At 49.6% G+C, this 15654-nt stretch overlaps 1 protein-coding gene across 3 annotated transcripts in view; it reads left to right on the top strand.

Moving 5' to 3' along the window:
- The window catches only part of ST14 (ST14 transmembrane serine protease matriptase), a 327081-nt gene that overhangs the window by 142936 nt on the left and 168491 nt on the right, over window positions 1–15654 (top strand). For all 3 annotated transcript variants that reach the window (XM_078681947.1, XM_078681948.1, XM_078681949.1), the window contains exon 3: window positions 12223–12350. In XM_078681947.1, the coding sequence (XP_078538073.1) occupies window positions 12223–12350 (128 nt within the window). The remainder of the gene's footprint in view (window positions 1–12222; window positions 12351–15654) is intronic.

Here is a 15654-nt window from a genome sequence, read left to right as displayed (position 1 = left end):
GTGGGGGGCGTTGGTTCTGCGGTTCGGTGTGTGGTTTGTTCGTCGAAGCTGCTGTGTATGTCTGCGATCTTGCTGTGGAAGAACGAGGCGAGTGAGTCGCAGAGGTCTTGTGAGGGAGTGATGTCGTTGTTTCCAGCGCTGGGGTTGGAGAGCTCTTTGACGATGCTGAAGAGTTCCTTGCTGTTGTGTGCGTTGTTGTCTAGTTGATCCTTGAATGCTGACTTCTTGGTGGTGTGGATCAGCTGGTGGTGTTTGCGGGTGGCGTGCATGAGGGTGGTCATGTCTGTGGTCGGGTTTTTTCGCCAGGCTTTCTCATGGGTGCGCCAGTTCTTCTTGGAGTTCTTGAGGTCATCGCTGAACCAGGAGGCTTTCTTGCTGCCGGGCTTGCTGGGGTGGTTTTTCAGAGGTGCGAGGTCGTCGGCGCAGTTGGTGATCCACTGTGTGAGGTTGTTGGCTGCTTGGTTGGGGTCCGTTGAACTGGCGGGAGGGTTCTGGCTCAGTGATGTGGTGAGCTGGTCGGTGGTGATTTTGTTCCAGCTCCTGCGGGGAACCTGTTGCGGGTGGTGGTGAGTCGTGGTTCTTCTGAAGCTGAAGTGGACGCAGCTGTGGTCTGTCCAGTGGAGTCCGGTGGAGTGGCTGAAGGAGATGTACTTGCTGGAGGAGAAGACTGGGTCAAGCGTGTGTCCGGCGTAGGGTGGGGGTGTTCACCAGTTGCTTGAGTCCGAGGTTGGCGAGGTTGTCCAGCAGGGTGGTGGTGTTGTTATCGTTGTTGTTCTCCAGGTGGAAGTTGAGGTCCCCTAGGAGGATGTAGTCAGCGGAGGGGAGGGCGTGTGGGCTGATGAAGTCTGCGATGTCTTCGCTGAATTGTGTGCGGGGTCCTGGGGGTCTGTAGATGAGGGTTCATCTGAGAGTGGTCTTGGGGTCGGTGTGTATCTGGAAGTGAAGATGTTCGGTGGTTGCGAGGGTGTCGTCGGAGTTGGTTGTGATGCGGATGGTGTTCTTGTGGACGATGGCGATGCCTCCTCCTGTTTGGTTGACGCGGTCCCTCCGGGTGATCTTGTATCCGTCCGGGATGGCGATGGCGATGTCGGGCGCTGACGAGGCGTTCATCCAGGTTTCCGTGAGGAAGGCGACGTCTGGAGATGTGGTGTCGAGCAGGTTCCAGAGTTCCACGGCGTGTCTGTGGATGGAGCGGGTGTTGAGCAGGATGCACTTCAGGTGGTTGCTGCTGGTGCTCGGCTTGGCGGGTGCGATGCAGGTCCGGATGCAGGAGAACTTTCAGGGTTGGCAGGTGAAGGGTCCGTGGATGCGTCCTGGGGTGGCTCGGTGGCAACCGGGTGTCCGGCCGGTGTTGAGTGCGTTGAGGGTGGCGGCGTCGTACGTCCGGCGGGTGGGATGGAGTCTGCGGGAGCCAGGGGGTCTGGCGCTGGGCGCGGGCCAGGCGCGGACGGGCTTGTCTTTGGCGCACCATCGGCGTGCCCGCTGCGCGTGAACGCTGCGCGTAGGTGCGGACTCTGCCATAAGTGGAGAGTAGGGGGGGCAGAGTGAGGGAGGAGCAGCTGGGAGGCGGGAGCGGGGTGGCGAATGGGAAGGGAAGGGGAGAGGTCCTAAGCGAGAAGGGGGCGGGGCCGCAGGGGAGCAGCGGCAGGGAGCGGGGTGCGACGGCAGAAGGCGGGAAAAACGGCAGCAATACAGGACTCACTCAACCAGGGTCACCACACTGGGGGGGAAGGAAAAAAACAACACGGGGGGGGGAAAATGGCACAACACTACAACTGGCACAGAGAAGCAAGGGAAGAACAAACAACAGTCAGGGTCACTGCACGGGGGGATACTAGTACAGCAGCACAACTGGCGCCGAGGAACAACAAGAGAAAGGCACAGGGGTCACGCCTTCAGGAGCGGCGGTGGGAGCAGGGAGACCGGGTGACTCAAGGAGGAGCCACGCGGCGGGTGGAGCGACCGTCTCTGACTATGTCAGGTCAGGCTCTTTGTGTGTGGCTGTGGCTCTTTGTGTGTGGCTGTGGCTCTTTGTGTGTGGCTGTGGCTCTTTGTGTGTGTGTGTGTGGCTCTTTGTGTGTGTGTGTGGCTCTTTGTGTGTGTGTGTGGCTCTTTGTGTGTGTGTGTGGCTCTTTGTGTGTGTGTGTGGCTCTTTGTGTGTGGCTCTTTGTGTGTGGCTGTGGCTCTTTGTGTGTGTGTGGCTGTGGCTCTTTGTGTGTTGTGTGTGTGGCTCTTTGTGTGTGTGGCTCTTTGTGTGTGTGCCTCTTTGTGTGTGTGTGTGCCTCTTTGTGTGTGTGTGTGCCTCTTTGTGTGTGTGTGTGCCTCTTTGTGTGTGTGTGTGTGCCTCTTTGTGTGTGTGTGTGTGCCTCTTTGTGTGTGTGTGTGTGCCTCTTTGTGTGTGTGTGTGTGCCTCTTTGTGTGTGTGTGTGTGCCTCTTTGTGTGTGTGTGTGTGCCTCTTTGTGTGTGTGTGTGTGTCTCTTTGTGTGTGTGTGTGTGCCTCTTTGTGTGTGTGTGCCTCTTTGTGTGTGTGTGCCTCTTTGTGTGTGTGTGCCTCTTTGTGTGTGTGTGTGTGCCTCTTTGTGTGTGTGTGTGTGCCTCTTTGTGTGTGTGTGTGTGCCTCTTTGTGTGTGTGTGTGTGCCTCTTTGTGTGTGTGTGTGTGCCTCTTTGTGTGTGTGTGTGCCTCTTTGTGTGTGTGTGGCTCTTTGTGTGTGTGTGTGTGTGGCTCTTTGTGTGTGTGTGTGTGGCTCTTTGTGTGTGTGTGTGTGGCTCTTTGTGTGTGTGTGTGGCTCTTTGTGTGTGGCTCTTTGTGTGTGTGTGTGTGGCTCTTTGTGTGTGTGTGTGTGGCTCTTTGTGTGTGTGTGTGTGGCTCTTTGTGTGTGTGTGTGTGGCTCTTTGTGTGTGTGTGGCTCTTTGTGTGTGTGTGGCTCTTTGTGTGTGTGTGGCTCTTTGTGTGTGTGTGGCTCTTTGTGTGTGTGTGTGTGGCTCTTTGTGTGTGTGTGTGGCTCTTTGTGTGTGTGTGTGGCTCTTTGTGTGTGTGTGTGGCTCTTTGTGTGTCTCTTTGTGTGTGTGTGGCTCTGTGTGTGTGTGGCTCTTTGTGTGTCTCTTTGTGTGTGTGTGGCTCTGTGTGTGTGTGGCTCTTTGTGTGTGTGTGTGGCTCTTTGTGTGTGTGTGTGTGGCTCTTTGTGTGTGTGTGTGGCTCTTTGTGTGTGTGTGTGGCTCTTTGTGTGTGTGTGTGTGTGTGGCTCTTTGTGTGTGTGTGTGGCTCTTTGTGTGTGTGTGTGGCTCTTTGTGTGTGTGTGTGTGGCTCTTTGTGTGTGTGTGTGTGGCTCTTTGTGTGTGTGTGTGTGTGGCTCTTTGTGTGTGTGTGGCTCTTTGTGTGTGTGTGGCTCTTTGTGTGTGTGTGTGGCTCTTTGTGTGTGTGTGTGGCTCTTTGTGTGTCTCTTTGTGTGTGTGTGGCTCTTTGTGTGTGTGTGTGGCTCTTTGTGTGTCTCTTTGTGTGTGTGTGGCTCTGTGTGTGTGTGGCTCTTTGTGTGTCTCTTTGTGTGTGTGTGGCTCTGTGTGTGTGTGGCTCTTTGTGTGTGTGTGTGTGGCTCTTTGTGTGTGTGTGTGTGTGGCTCTTTGTGTGTGTGTGTGTGTGGCTCTTTGTGTGTGTGTGTGTGTGGCTCTTTGTGTGTCTGTGTGTGTGTGTGTCTGTGTGTGTGTGTGGCTCTTTGTGTGTGTGTGTGTGTGTGGCTCTTTGTGTGTGTGTGTGCCTCTTTGTGTGTGTGTGCCTCTTTGTGTGTGTGTGCCTCTTTGTGTGTGTGTGCCTCTTTGTGTGTGTGTGTGCCTCTTTGTGTGTGTGTGTGCCTCTTTGTGTGTGTGCCTCTTTGTGTGTGTGTGTGTGCCTCTTTGTGTGTGTGTGTGTGCCTCTTTGTGTGTGTGTGGCTCTTTGTGTGTGTGGCTCTTTGTGTGTGTGGCTCTTTGTGTGTGTGGCTCTTTGTGTGTGTGTGGCTCTTTGTGTGTGTGTGTGGCTCTTTGTGTGTGTGTGTGGCTCTTTGTGTGTGTGTGGCTCTTTGTGTGTGTGTGTGGCTCTTTGTGTGTGTGTGTGGCTCTTTGTGTGTGTGTGTGGCTCTTTGTGTGTGTGTGGCTCTTTGTGTGTGTGTGTGGCTCTTTGTGTGTGTGTGTGTGGCTCTTTGTGTGTGTGTGTGGCTCTTTGTGTGTGTGTGTGGCTCTTTGTGTGTGTGTGTGGCTCTTTGTGTGTGTGTGTGGCTCTTTGTGTGTGTGTGTGGCTCTTTGTGTGTGTGTGTGGCTCTTTGTGTGTGTGTGTGGCTCTTTGTGTGTGTGTGTGGCTCTTTGTGTGTGTGTGTGTGGCTCTTTGTGTGTGTGTGTGTGGCTCTTTGTGTGTGTGTGTGTGGCTCTTTGTGTGTGTGTGTGTGTGGCTCTTTGTGTGTGTGTGTGTGTGGCTCTTTGTGTGTGTGTGTGTGGCTCTTTGTGTGTGTGTGTGTGGCTCTTTGTGTGTGTGTGGCTCTTTGTGTGTGTGTGGCTCTTTGTGTGTGTGTGGCTCTTTGTGTGTGTGTGGGGCTCTTTGTGTGTGTGTGTGTGGCTCTTTGTGTGTGTGTGTGTGTGGCTCTTTGTGTGTGTGTGTGTGTGGCTCTTTGTGTGTGTGTGGCTCTCTGTGTGTGTGTGTGTGTGGGTGGGATTAAGCTATTGGCATTGTAAATGACTGCCATTTATTTATCTGTTTTCAAAACCAACACATAAATAAAAATGTTGTCATTTACAATGCCCATAGCTCTAACTTTTGCAAAGGCTAGACCGTTGCATTGTAAATGCTTGTTTTCTTCTTTTTACTGTCTGCAAAGTGAGACGAATTATGTGACAATTTTGCCGGGTACTGGGGTTAGAAAAGAAAGGTTGTGGGGTGTTATTGTTTTCTAGCACCGAGCAACATTTAACCGCTTCAGCGCGGCGCAGATTCCTGCGCTGTGCTGAACGTTCCATTGAGCTTATGGAACCATGACGGAACGGTTACGTCATGAGCACAGCTCAACCGACGCTCATGACGGAACCGTTCCGTCATGAGCATGGAAGGGGTTAAATGCCTATAATTAAACTATGCAAATGTTTCAGAATGTTTCAGAATACATCAGAATTAGTAAAGCACAAATGAAGCATATTTTAATGTCATTCTGATATGTGGTGGAAACAAATATTTTAATATGATCAAAATAAATAAATACTCTAGGTGATGCTGATTTCCGCACATTATCGTTTGTGTGCTGTATAGGTTTTTCTCTGCATATGTAATGGTAATTTCGGTTGAAGATGTGCTGGCTCTAATAGTAGTGCACTACCCTTCCATGAATTCTCAACTCTATGCCACTCCGACACTATACTCCACTCTACATCATTCCAATCTACAACACTCTAGTCCAAGCCGCTCCATTTAAAAGCACTCCACTCTACACCACTCCATTCTATGCCATTTCACTCCACTCTACTCCATGCCACTCAACTGCCGCTACTTAACACTACTCCACGCCTCTCTGCTTGTCTACACTCTACTCTGTCAAACTCCACGCTATTCTACTACACTCTATGCTACTCCACTCATCTCCACTCTGTCCCACTCTACTGCACTCTACGCTTCTCCATGCCACTACACTCTACAGTACTGCATGACATTCTATGCCTCTCTGTTCTACGCCCCTCTACTCCACATCCCTCTATGCCACTCTACTGTAAGTCATGCCTCTTTAGGGCACTCTACACCACTCCAGGCCCCTCTGCCACTCCAGCTCGTTCTGCCCTCTGCCACTCCAGCTCGTTCTGCCCTCTGCCACTCCAGCTCGTTCTGCCCTCTGCCACTCCAGCTCGTTCTGCCCTCTGCCACTCCAGCTCGTTCTGCCCTCTGCCACTCCAGCTCGTTCTGCCCTCTGCCACTCCAGCTCGTTCTGCCCTCTGCCACTCCAGCTCGTTCTGCCCTCTGCCACTCCAGCTCGTTCTGCCCTCTGCCACTCCAGCTCGTTCTGCCCTCTGCCACTCCAGCTCGTTCTGCCCTCTGCCACTCCAGCTCGTTCTGCCCTCTGCCACTCCAGCTCGTTCTGCCCTCTGCCACTCCAGCTCGTTCTGCCCTCTGCCACTCCAGCTCGTTCTGCCCTCTGCCACTCCAGCTCGTTCTGCCCTCTGCCACTCCAGCTCGTTCTGCCCTCTGCCACTCCAGCTCGCTCTGCCTTCCGCCCCTCAGCCTTCCGCCCCTCTCCTGGCCGCTCTGCCTTCCGCCCCTCTCCTGGCCGCTCTGCCTTCCGCCCCTCTCCTGGCCGCTCTGCCTTCCGCCCCTCTCCTGGCCGCTCTGCCTTTCGCCCCTCTCCTGGCCGCTCTGCCTTTCGCCCCTCTCCTGGCCGCTCTGCCTTTCGCCCCTCTCCTGGCCGCTCTGCCTTTCGCCCCTCTCCTGGCCGCTCTGCCTTTCGCCCCTCTCCTGGCCGCTCTGCCTTTCGCCCCTCTCCTGGCCGCTCTGCCTTTCGCCCCTCTCCTGGCCGCTCTGCCTTTCGCCCCTCTCCTGGCCGCTCTGCCTTTCGCCCCTCTCCTGGCCGCTCTGCCTTTCGCCCCTCTCCTGGCCGCTCTGCCTTTCGCCCCTCTCCTGGCCGCTCTGCCTTTCGCCCCCTCTCCTGGCCGCTCTGCCTTTCGCCCCCTCTCCTGGCCGCTCTGCCTTTCGCCCCTCTCCTGGCCGCTCTGCCTTTCGCCCCTCTCCTGGCCGCTCTGCCTTTCGCCCCTCTCCTGGCCGCTCTGCCTTCCGCCCCTCTCCTGGCCGCTCTGCCTTCCGCCCCTCTCCTGGCCGCTCTGCCTTCCGCCCCTCTCCTGGCCGCTCTGCCTTCCGCCCCTCTCCTGGCCGCTCTGCCTTCCGCCCCTCTCCTGGCCGCTCTGCCTTCCGCCCCTCTCCTGGCCGCTCTGCCTTCCGCCCCTCTCCTGGCCGCTCTGCCTTTTGGCCCCCCTCCTGGCCGCTCTGCCTTTTGGCCCCCCTCCTGGCCGCTCTGCCTTTTGGCCCCCCTCCTGGCCGCTCTGCCTTTTGGCCCCCCTCCTGGCCGCTCTGCCTTTTGGCCCCCCTCCTGGCCGCTCTGCCTTTTGGCCCCCCTCCTGGCCGCTCTGCCTTGCGGCCCCCCTCCTGGCCGCTCTGCCTTGCGGCCCCCCTCCTGGCCGCTCTGCCTTGCGGCCCCCCTCCTGGCCGCTCTGCCTTGCGGCCCCCCTCCTGGCCGCTCTGCCTTGCGGCCCCCTCCTGGCCGCTCTGCCTTTCGCCCCCCTCCTGGCCGCTCTGCCTTTCGCCCCTCTCCTGGCCGCTCTGCCTTGCGGCCCCTCTCCTGGCCGCTCTGCCTTGCGGCCCCCCTCCTGGCCGCTCTGCCTTGCGGCCCCCCTCCTGGCCGCTCTGCCTTGCGGCCCCCCTCCTGGCCGCTCTGCCTTGCGGCCCCCCTCCTGGCCGCTCTGCCTTGCGGCCCCCCTCCTGGCCGCTCTGCCTTGCGGCCCCCCTCCTGGCCGCTCTGCCTTGCGGCCCCCCTCCTGGCCGCTCTGCCTTTCGCCCCTCTCCTGGCCGCTCTGCCTTGCGGCCCCCCTCCTGGCCGCTCTGCCTTGCGGCCCCCCTCCTGGCCGCTCTGCCTTGCGGCCCCCCTCCTGGCCGCTCTGCCTTGTGCCCCCTCCTTTTTGTTATGTATGTGTTTTTATATCCATGCAATTTTAAATGGTATGATTTTTACAGGAGATTATTAAGGCCATGTTTATTTTTCAAAATGTCTGTGATATTTGGCTGTTGTATTTGAGAAACTGACACCTAAGGAAGAGCTTTTGGGCTTTCGGGTTGTAGAACCCTATTTCCTTGATGTGAGGGTTTTTTCCTGATCTTTTTCGACTACATGGCTAAAACACATTGGCAAAGCCTAAACTGTCACATAGGCTAGACCTGTTGGCTTTACCAATGCTTGTTTTACTAGGACCTGCTCTCTGGACGGAAATGCTTCTGGATAGTTCCCGAATTCCACGTAGAGAGCTCCACTTGCTACTATAATACAAAACACAAAGCAAGGGTACTACGATCCTATGACACCTAGACCAATAAAAAGAGCTGCGCTTTAAAATAGTAATGCGAAGCCAGACGCCATAAACTTATATTTAAATTCGAGACACGCTGCCTGAAGACTCTAAAAGAAGCTTCTAGAAAGTGCAGGCGCAGTGCAGTCTGCAAGGAAGCAGCCAAAAGGCACAGGAAATTAAATGGTATCCTCTCATTTTGACTCCTGGAGTGAGGGTGCAGTCTGGGAAGGGAGTGGGCCATGCCGACGTCATTGAAAAGTTTTGTTTTTACTTTGTCCTGAGTAGAGGTGTGACCACTTCATATAGTAAGTACTGGTACAAGGTAAGCTTGAGGAGCTAATAAAAAATAAGTAAATAATTGTATATTCATGTTGGAGAGCTTTGTGTTAAGATAGCTATTTTTATGGGTTTCATATTAATGAAAGGCAATATAACAATTACCATGTTACAGAAATCATGTTGGTTTTTAGTTGGTAGCTCAGCCAGTGTGTGCAGTGGTCCTTGATACAGAAACCCGATTATCTTTGTAAACAATCCAGGGTACTGAAGATCTACTTTAGTTGGAATGTGCTTGGTTATTACATTTGCACTTTGGCTGTAGTCTGTCATATTTCTGATTTGCTGTTGGAAACTGATGACGTTGGGTGAGAGAAATGTGCCATTGTGTGTTGCAATTGTAAGACTGATCTGATGCCAGAATATGAGGAGGTTTCTGTGTATGACTATGATGGAAGGTTTACCCTGGATGGCATTGTTGATTGTGTGATACCGCTGAACACTTTCCTGGTCAGAGTGTGTTTTTTGACTGTTATGACTGGAGTATTTTTTTTTCTTTAACTAAAAATGTGAATGTGGGTGCATTTAATGTCTGTTTATTTCACAGTCCATCTTTGTCTTTGAATATTGAAGGATGCTTTTCAAGTCATGATCCCTGGAAAAAGTTTCAGATGGGTTTTGTATTAAAAGGATGTTTTCTGATGGCTTTCTTGAGGCCCATGTCACTGAAAGGCCATTCTGACTGGAAGGTGCCACAGATATCCATAGCTTGTGGGGTGTTCCTGAATGTGTATTCTGATTACAGGATGTTCCTGGATGGTTGCTATACTTGGAGGGTGTTTCAGGATATCCTTCTGTTTGAAAATTATAATATATCCTTCTGTTTGAAAATTATAATGATCTGAATTGCTTTTGCACTGGAGAATGATTCTGGATGGCCATTTTGATTGGAAGTTGTTTGTTGATTGTAGTTATGACTGGATCATGCTCCTGAAAAACTTATGATTGGAGCATGCTTCTGTCATCTCTCCACAGTGGTGGATGTTTAATGACCCTTATGAGTGGAATATTTTTTTCTCCAATCTAATTGTTTATTTCGGATTAAAAATCCATAAAACACGTAAAAGCACGTGCAGTTCTGTGTGAGCATTCATCAAATATTAAAAAAATGAGAATAGAAAACAAATATTAAACACAATTCTATTTTTTTTTAAAGGAATTCAAAGGTTAAAAAAACACAGCCAATAGAAAGCTTATACTGTACCCTTAATATGCAAAATAAGCATTACTGCTATTTCTCCCTAGGGTATTTATCAATCTGTCCGTATCCGCCAGGTCTGCACACCTCCTTTATACCAGATTCTCTCAAGTTGGGGCCCTCCTAAACCAGATAGGCAAGATCCGCCTTGTACAATGTGGATATTGCATCAGTAATCTGCTGATTTACGGTACCGTATGAAGGTTATCCAAATACTGAAATTACCACTTTGTAATTCCTACCCGCACATGTATTATCCATGCTGCATACAGTTATTTAGCCATACTAACCACAACCACTTCCCTAGTGTCAGATTTCAATACCATAAGGGCTAGGCCAGGGTCCGTATTGCCAGAAAACGGCATGCTGGGATAATCAATTTTTTACAAGGGATACTATAAGCAGGACAAAAAAGATACAAAATGGATTATTGTATCCGGCCTCGAGTTGCACACTGGGTAGGTATTGCGTGAGCTATTAGTATTCCTCAATTTCCATGTAAACTCAGCTAATGGGAGAGTGCCATATCGGAACATCAGATAAAGTTGCCTCGGAAAGAAGCCTTGCATCGTATCTAGAGACCTTCATAGTGAGGAATTACCTTTTGGTCTAAATTAATCAGTTAAACTTCCTGAGGCACACTTTTTAATCACTTTGCCCCAAAGTTGATCCCTACATGGATCTTTTATCTGGTGCCTTGGTACCTCAATGGCTCCAACAGTTTGTCCCAGAGAGATTCCAACGAAAGAGCTTTAAACCTTATTTTTAGATACAGAAACCAATGTATTCTCAAAGGGCCTGGTGAGTTTAAAAGACCTCTAAGGGGGAGTCTATAGGGCTCTAGTTTAGGGGTTGTCCAAAGGCGGAACCAAAATAGCAGATGTCTCAACGGTGCTGTAAAGGAAATAGGATCCAACCCCAAATCCAGCAATATGGGAAATGTTGGAGCACTTTGTGGGAGATTTAGTAGTTGTCTAAGAAAGCGATTTATCTACCACAGATAGCTCCTTTATGTTTGAGTAGCCCCATAATTCCGCACCATAGAGATCAGCACTTTTTGCCTTGACTTTATAAAGTTCAATTGATGGGGTCAGATTCTTAGATTTCAGTTTTTTTTTTTTTTAACAGTTTACGGATTGCCCCAGACTCTTGTTGAAGCTTCAGCGCACATTTGTTACCCTCTGCCTTCCAGCTAGAATTTTGGGACAGAATTACACCTAGGTGGACAAAATCATGCACACACTCGAGAAGGGAGTTGTTGGCCAATATTCATGTTTGGGTTACCCAGTGAGCAATCTATGTAATATATTTTTCTGTACTTATTTTTTAGCTCCAAACCCAGTTTAGAGAAAAATTGAAAAAACTGATTTAGAGTTGCTTGCAGACCGCTTGGAGTTTTGGCGATAAGCAGTGTTTCGTCTGCAAATAGCAGTATTGGAATTCTCGTGGGGCCAGTTTGTGGGGCATAATTTTTGGGAAAGTTAAGGGCAACGGCCAAATCATTGACATATAGTGAGAAAAGGGTAGGGGCTTGCACACACCCCTGGCCCACTATCCTTTCTATCCCAAATGCATCAGTCAGCTTTCCATTCTTGCCGTATCTGACGCATGTAGTTTTGTTCTCATGGATCCTAACCAGGATATCTAGGATGTTTGCTGGTACTCCCATACTTTCCAAAATTCCCATAATTTCCTTTGTGGGACTAAGTCAAACGTGGATTTTAAATCCACGTAAATTACAGAGATGTCCTTTAGCTAGCACTACAATTTTACATGATATTATTTGGAATCTCAGCATTTGATCTAGGGTACTCATTTTTGGCTTAAAACCTGCTTGAATATCTGAAAACATGCTATTTATTTGGGCCCATCAATCAGTTTCCCTAGCGCTTGTTGACAGAATATCTTCTGAAGCCCTTCTAACAGGTTTATAGGCCTGTATTTCCCGGTCTCATTGCTCTTTCTTGTAAAATGTGTAATATTTGTCTGGGTGCCTTTGTCTGTATGAGGTTTCTGTTTTTAATGATTGGTTGATATGCCGGGATGGTTGTTCCAATTGAAGAATGCTTCTGGGTAGTAGTTATGTCTAGAGATTTTTTGTGGCTGGTGGTTGTAAAAGGAGTGCCTGGTCGTCTCTTGCGATTACATAGGGTGAGCTTTATGACTGTCTGTTGCAATTACAGGATGATACTGGATGACATTTAAGAAAGGAGCTGTTTTAGGACGTCCTTGTGGTGCGAGAAACCTTACTCTCTGTTACGCCAAGAAATTATTTCTGATTCCAGTATGACTGGAATATGCTAATATGGTCTGTAATGCTCTGAGGAAGTTTCCTTCATTCTTTATGGTTTGAGAAAATTAAATATGATGGCCACCTTGAATTTGCGCGGCATCCCAGTATGCCTAATGTTTCCTCTGTTTATTGATGTTCCCTGGCGAAGCTACACCTGCTGCATGGTTAGTATAAATAAATGAATAAATACATGCTTTGAGGCTGCTTCTACTGAATTATGACAGTTTCTGCTCTCATTATGGATGTGATTGAAGGATCCGTTAGAAGAGAATATCACACCCGAGCTTCTTACTCACTTTTAGTTAACGTTCTTTTTGCGCGATGCTTTTTTTCAGTAAGAAATGTCAAAGTTGAGAAGATTTTCACCGGATACTTGCGAGTTACCAATGTCGACTTCATGGACGCTTATGAGAACTCCAGTTCTCCAGAGTTTGTCGTGTTGGCTAGGAAAGTAAAAGATGTGGTAAGTAAAGTCTTAATCTGAGATAATGATGCCTTTCGAACACGTCAGCCATTAAGCACCTGACTACTGCTAATTTACCATTAATCTTGCCTATTGAATCTGTAAATGCAAACCAATATTTGGTGAACCCTACCAGCGGACTAGCTTTTGGAAGATCCTTGAAGATTGCTTTCAAGCAAACTTATTTACTTAATAGTCATGCCTGGCTTTAGCATACTTGCTCTGATGAGTATTATCAACTAGTGCAAGTCACTTCGCACTAATGCCCAATTGCTGTTTCTATTGAGATTACATTAGTTAAGACAATGGAGGTGTATTTTTACGACCGGCTGAGAGAAGGCCTACGTTTTCTCACCTGCCTCTTGTAATCCGACATTTTCATAAAGAAACACATCCGTAAATTCACAGAGAAGCACCCTTACTACATTGCTAAAATCATATGCAGTGTTTAACGTAAAAAAAAAGTAAAATGTTTATCACAAGCGGATGGCTACCACGTTTAGTCAAAGGCATATTTTTTCCTTTCATTGTATTTTTGTGGGATGTGCATACAATAAAAAAAAAGTCAACAATCACAGCATCTTGCCATTGACAGACCTATGGGTTTTACCCATGTGTATTTTGAATTGCAGTTCCATCTACTCGAGCTGAGCGAAGAGGTACAGCGAGGAAGTTTCAATGATTGTGATTGACAGCTGGTTGTAACAGTGTCTTGGATCATGTCTTGTGTTCCTCTGCAGGCTAGGCTGTGCCCGCACTCTTTTTTTTCCTGTGTTAAATGAATCCATAAAGAGAGTGGCTGGCCTGACTCTTACAGATGAAAGCAGAATTGCTAGATTGTTGACTGACTTTTCAGTCCTGCCCATATTCATTTGGCGGCAAAGGACCAGTTGCCTTTTTTTGGTCTCGCTTGAGACGGCGCATGCAATGTCTCTTTCTAAACATTTGGTTACTTACAGGGGGTTTGGAGCCCACCCATTGCTTACAATTGGTTGACTTAATCATATGACACTGCACACATTGTTCTGTTGTGTTAATCGTGTGCTGCAGCCCTGTGCATTACCTGAATTCTCAGGTTCATCCGCGCCTAACATGGCCGGCCCTTTGTTTCACCGTCTGGCTGCTTTGATGCACAGTATAGTGCTTGGTGTCAAAGGTGTGTAACCAGGTAAAACCTTGAAGATGGGATGAGAAGGGGGGAAAGCACATTTCAGAGTGTAAAGTATGACATCTGGTTTCCCATAAAATGTCTGCCTGTCGTGGTCATAGTTATGTTGAATTGCAGATTTGTTAAACTTCGAGTTTTAACAATAGAGGTTCTCTTATAGCTTAAAACAGTGTACATTGACGCGCACCAAATAAACTTACAATGGCATAGGATGAGTGTTACTGTTGAGAAACTCCGTGGCAAAGAATTTGGCAACAATAATAACGTGACAGTAAAATGTGTTCTGGACTAATAATTGGTCACTTGTTTTGAGGTACCATTAGTGCTGTTCTGAAATATTGTTCATTGTGGTTTGATAGTATGTGCTGTTTTATCTCGAATAACTTTAGTAGGGTATCCTTTACTCACAAACTATCAGTTGTGAGTATGAGAAGGAATTTTAATGAGTGATTGCATCCAGTTTTCTTGTTTACAGAGTAAAGGGATCGTAGTTTACTACGTTTGATAGCTTAGGCACTCTAAGATTTAGCTGGGTCCTGCTGTTTCAAGGATCATCATCCCGTCCTCCTCTGTGGATAGAAAAGTTGGTGTTGCAGCTATAAGAATTCTAGTTTACCGTTGAGTACCGACCAGGCACCCGGAATCCAGTGGATTTCCTATCCAGGCATGCTAGACCTGTCACCGAGCCAGAAGTCACAGAAGCAGCAGCAACAGAAGACTACTTGCGGATGATAAACGAATGGTCCCGACTGCTTCCGATCTCGCTGGAAGTTATACGAGCCACAAGAGAAGATGACTGCAGATCGCCATCCAGGCCATCACCTCGGGAGACTGGAAGCTGTTACAAAACCCAACACTATACCACGCGACCGAAGCCCAAGCCACCTTGAAGGATCTACACCAAGTGCGCCACTAGTTGTTGGTATCCACTGATGGTTTCCTCCTGAGATGCCCTCGCCTTGTCTTGCCAGGATGCCTGACGCACCAGGCAGCCCTCCTCGCACATGGAGCGCACCAAGGGATTGTGAAATCAAAGGACCACCTCAGGAGTAAGGTATGGTTCCCGGGCCTTGATCAACAGGTCGAATCGATCATCCAATACTGTCCAGTTTGCCTTGTAACCAGCATGCCCAACAGACCCGCACCTATCATCACCGAAGCGGGCCCCAACGCCCCATGGGAAAGAGTGAGCGCAGACTTCGGCAGCCTACCAGGAGGAAGGTACATGCTAGTAGTCGTGGACAACTTCTCACGATACCCGGAAATCGAAATTGTCAGCGGGAGAGAATTCCCAAACTAGAAAAGATTATGGCCACTCATGGCCTGATTGGAGAACCCCGGACAGACAGCGGTCAGCCATTCACCAGTGCTGACCTGCTCGAGTACCTGTCATCCCACCGGATCAAACACCGCCGAATCCCCCCATGGTGGCCCCAGGCGAACGGAGAAGTTGACCGTCTGATGTGGACACTAAACAAGACTATCCAAATAGCTCTAGCCGATGGCCACTTCCTAGAACAAGCACTGTACCAATTCCTCCGCAAATACCGCCTTACCCCTCAATGCAGCACTGGCATCTCCCCGAGCCACCTGTTTCGGTCAAAGCAGTGACTGACACCATTCCGCACCAACCGTCGTGAGCTGAGTCCCTGAACCCACCAAACCAGTCACTAGCAAGGCGGACGAAGACCAACCAGGAAGCGTCCCGGAGGAGACATGCAACTGAAAGCCTGATCGGCATCGGTGACCGGGTGCTTGTGAGAGATCGCCATCCAGGAGGAAAGTTCAGGCTACCATTTGAGCTAAAACCATGAACTGTTACCGAGATCAAGGGTACAATGGTGACAGCGTCACAGGGACACGAAAGTGTGACCCCCAATGTGTCTTTCTTCAAGAGAGTCCCAGCCGACGATGCGGAGGAGTTTCTACCACTCGACGAGCCAAGGATGGCTGAACCAGACAGTTCTCCCAGTTTCGCAGAAGAAGACAGCCATCCCCCAGTTGTCACTGTAGAAGTGGATCAAAGCACCCGTGCTCCTAAGAAGACCCATGATCAGACTCCCCGAAGCGGTCAGCCGCCACAGGACAACGACAGCCCGGCGGAGCCTCCGTCGACTCCCGTTACCATAAACAGCC

This window comes from Lissotriton helveticus, chromosome 3_1, assembly GCF_964261635.1.
Source record: "Lissotriton helveticus chromosome 3_1, aLisHel1.1, whole genome shotgun sequence".
Classification (NCBI taxonomy): domain Eukaryota; kingdom Metazoa; phylum Chordata; class Amphibia; order Caudata; family Salamandridae; genus Lissotriton; species Lissotriton helveticus.
This window is presented reverse-complemented; position numbering and strand designations above follow the sequence as displayed.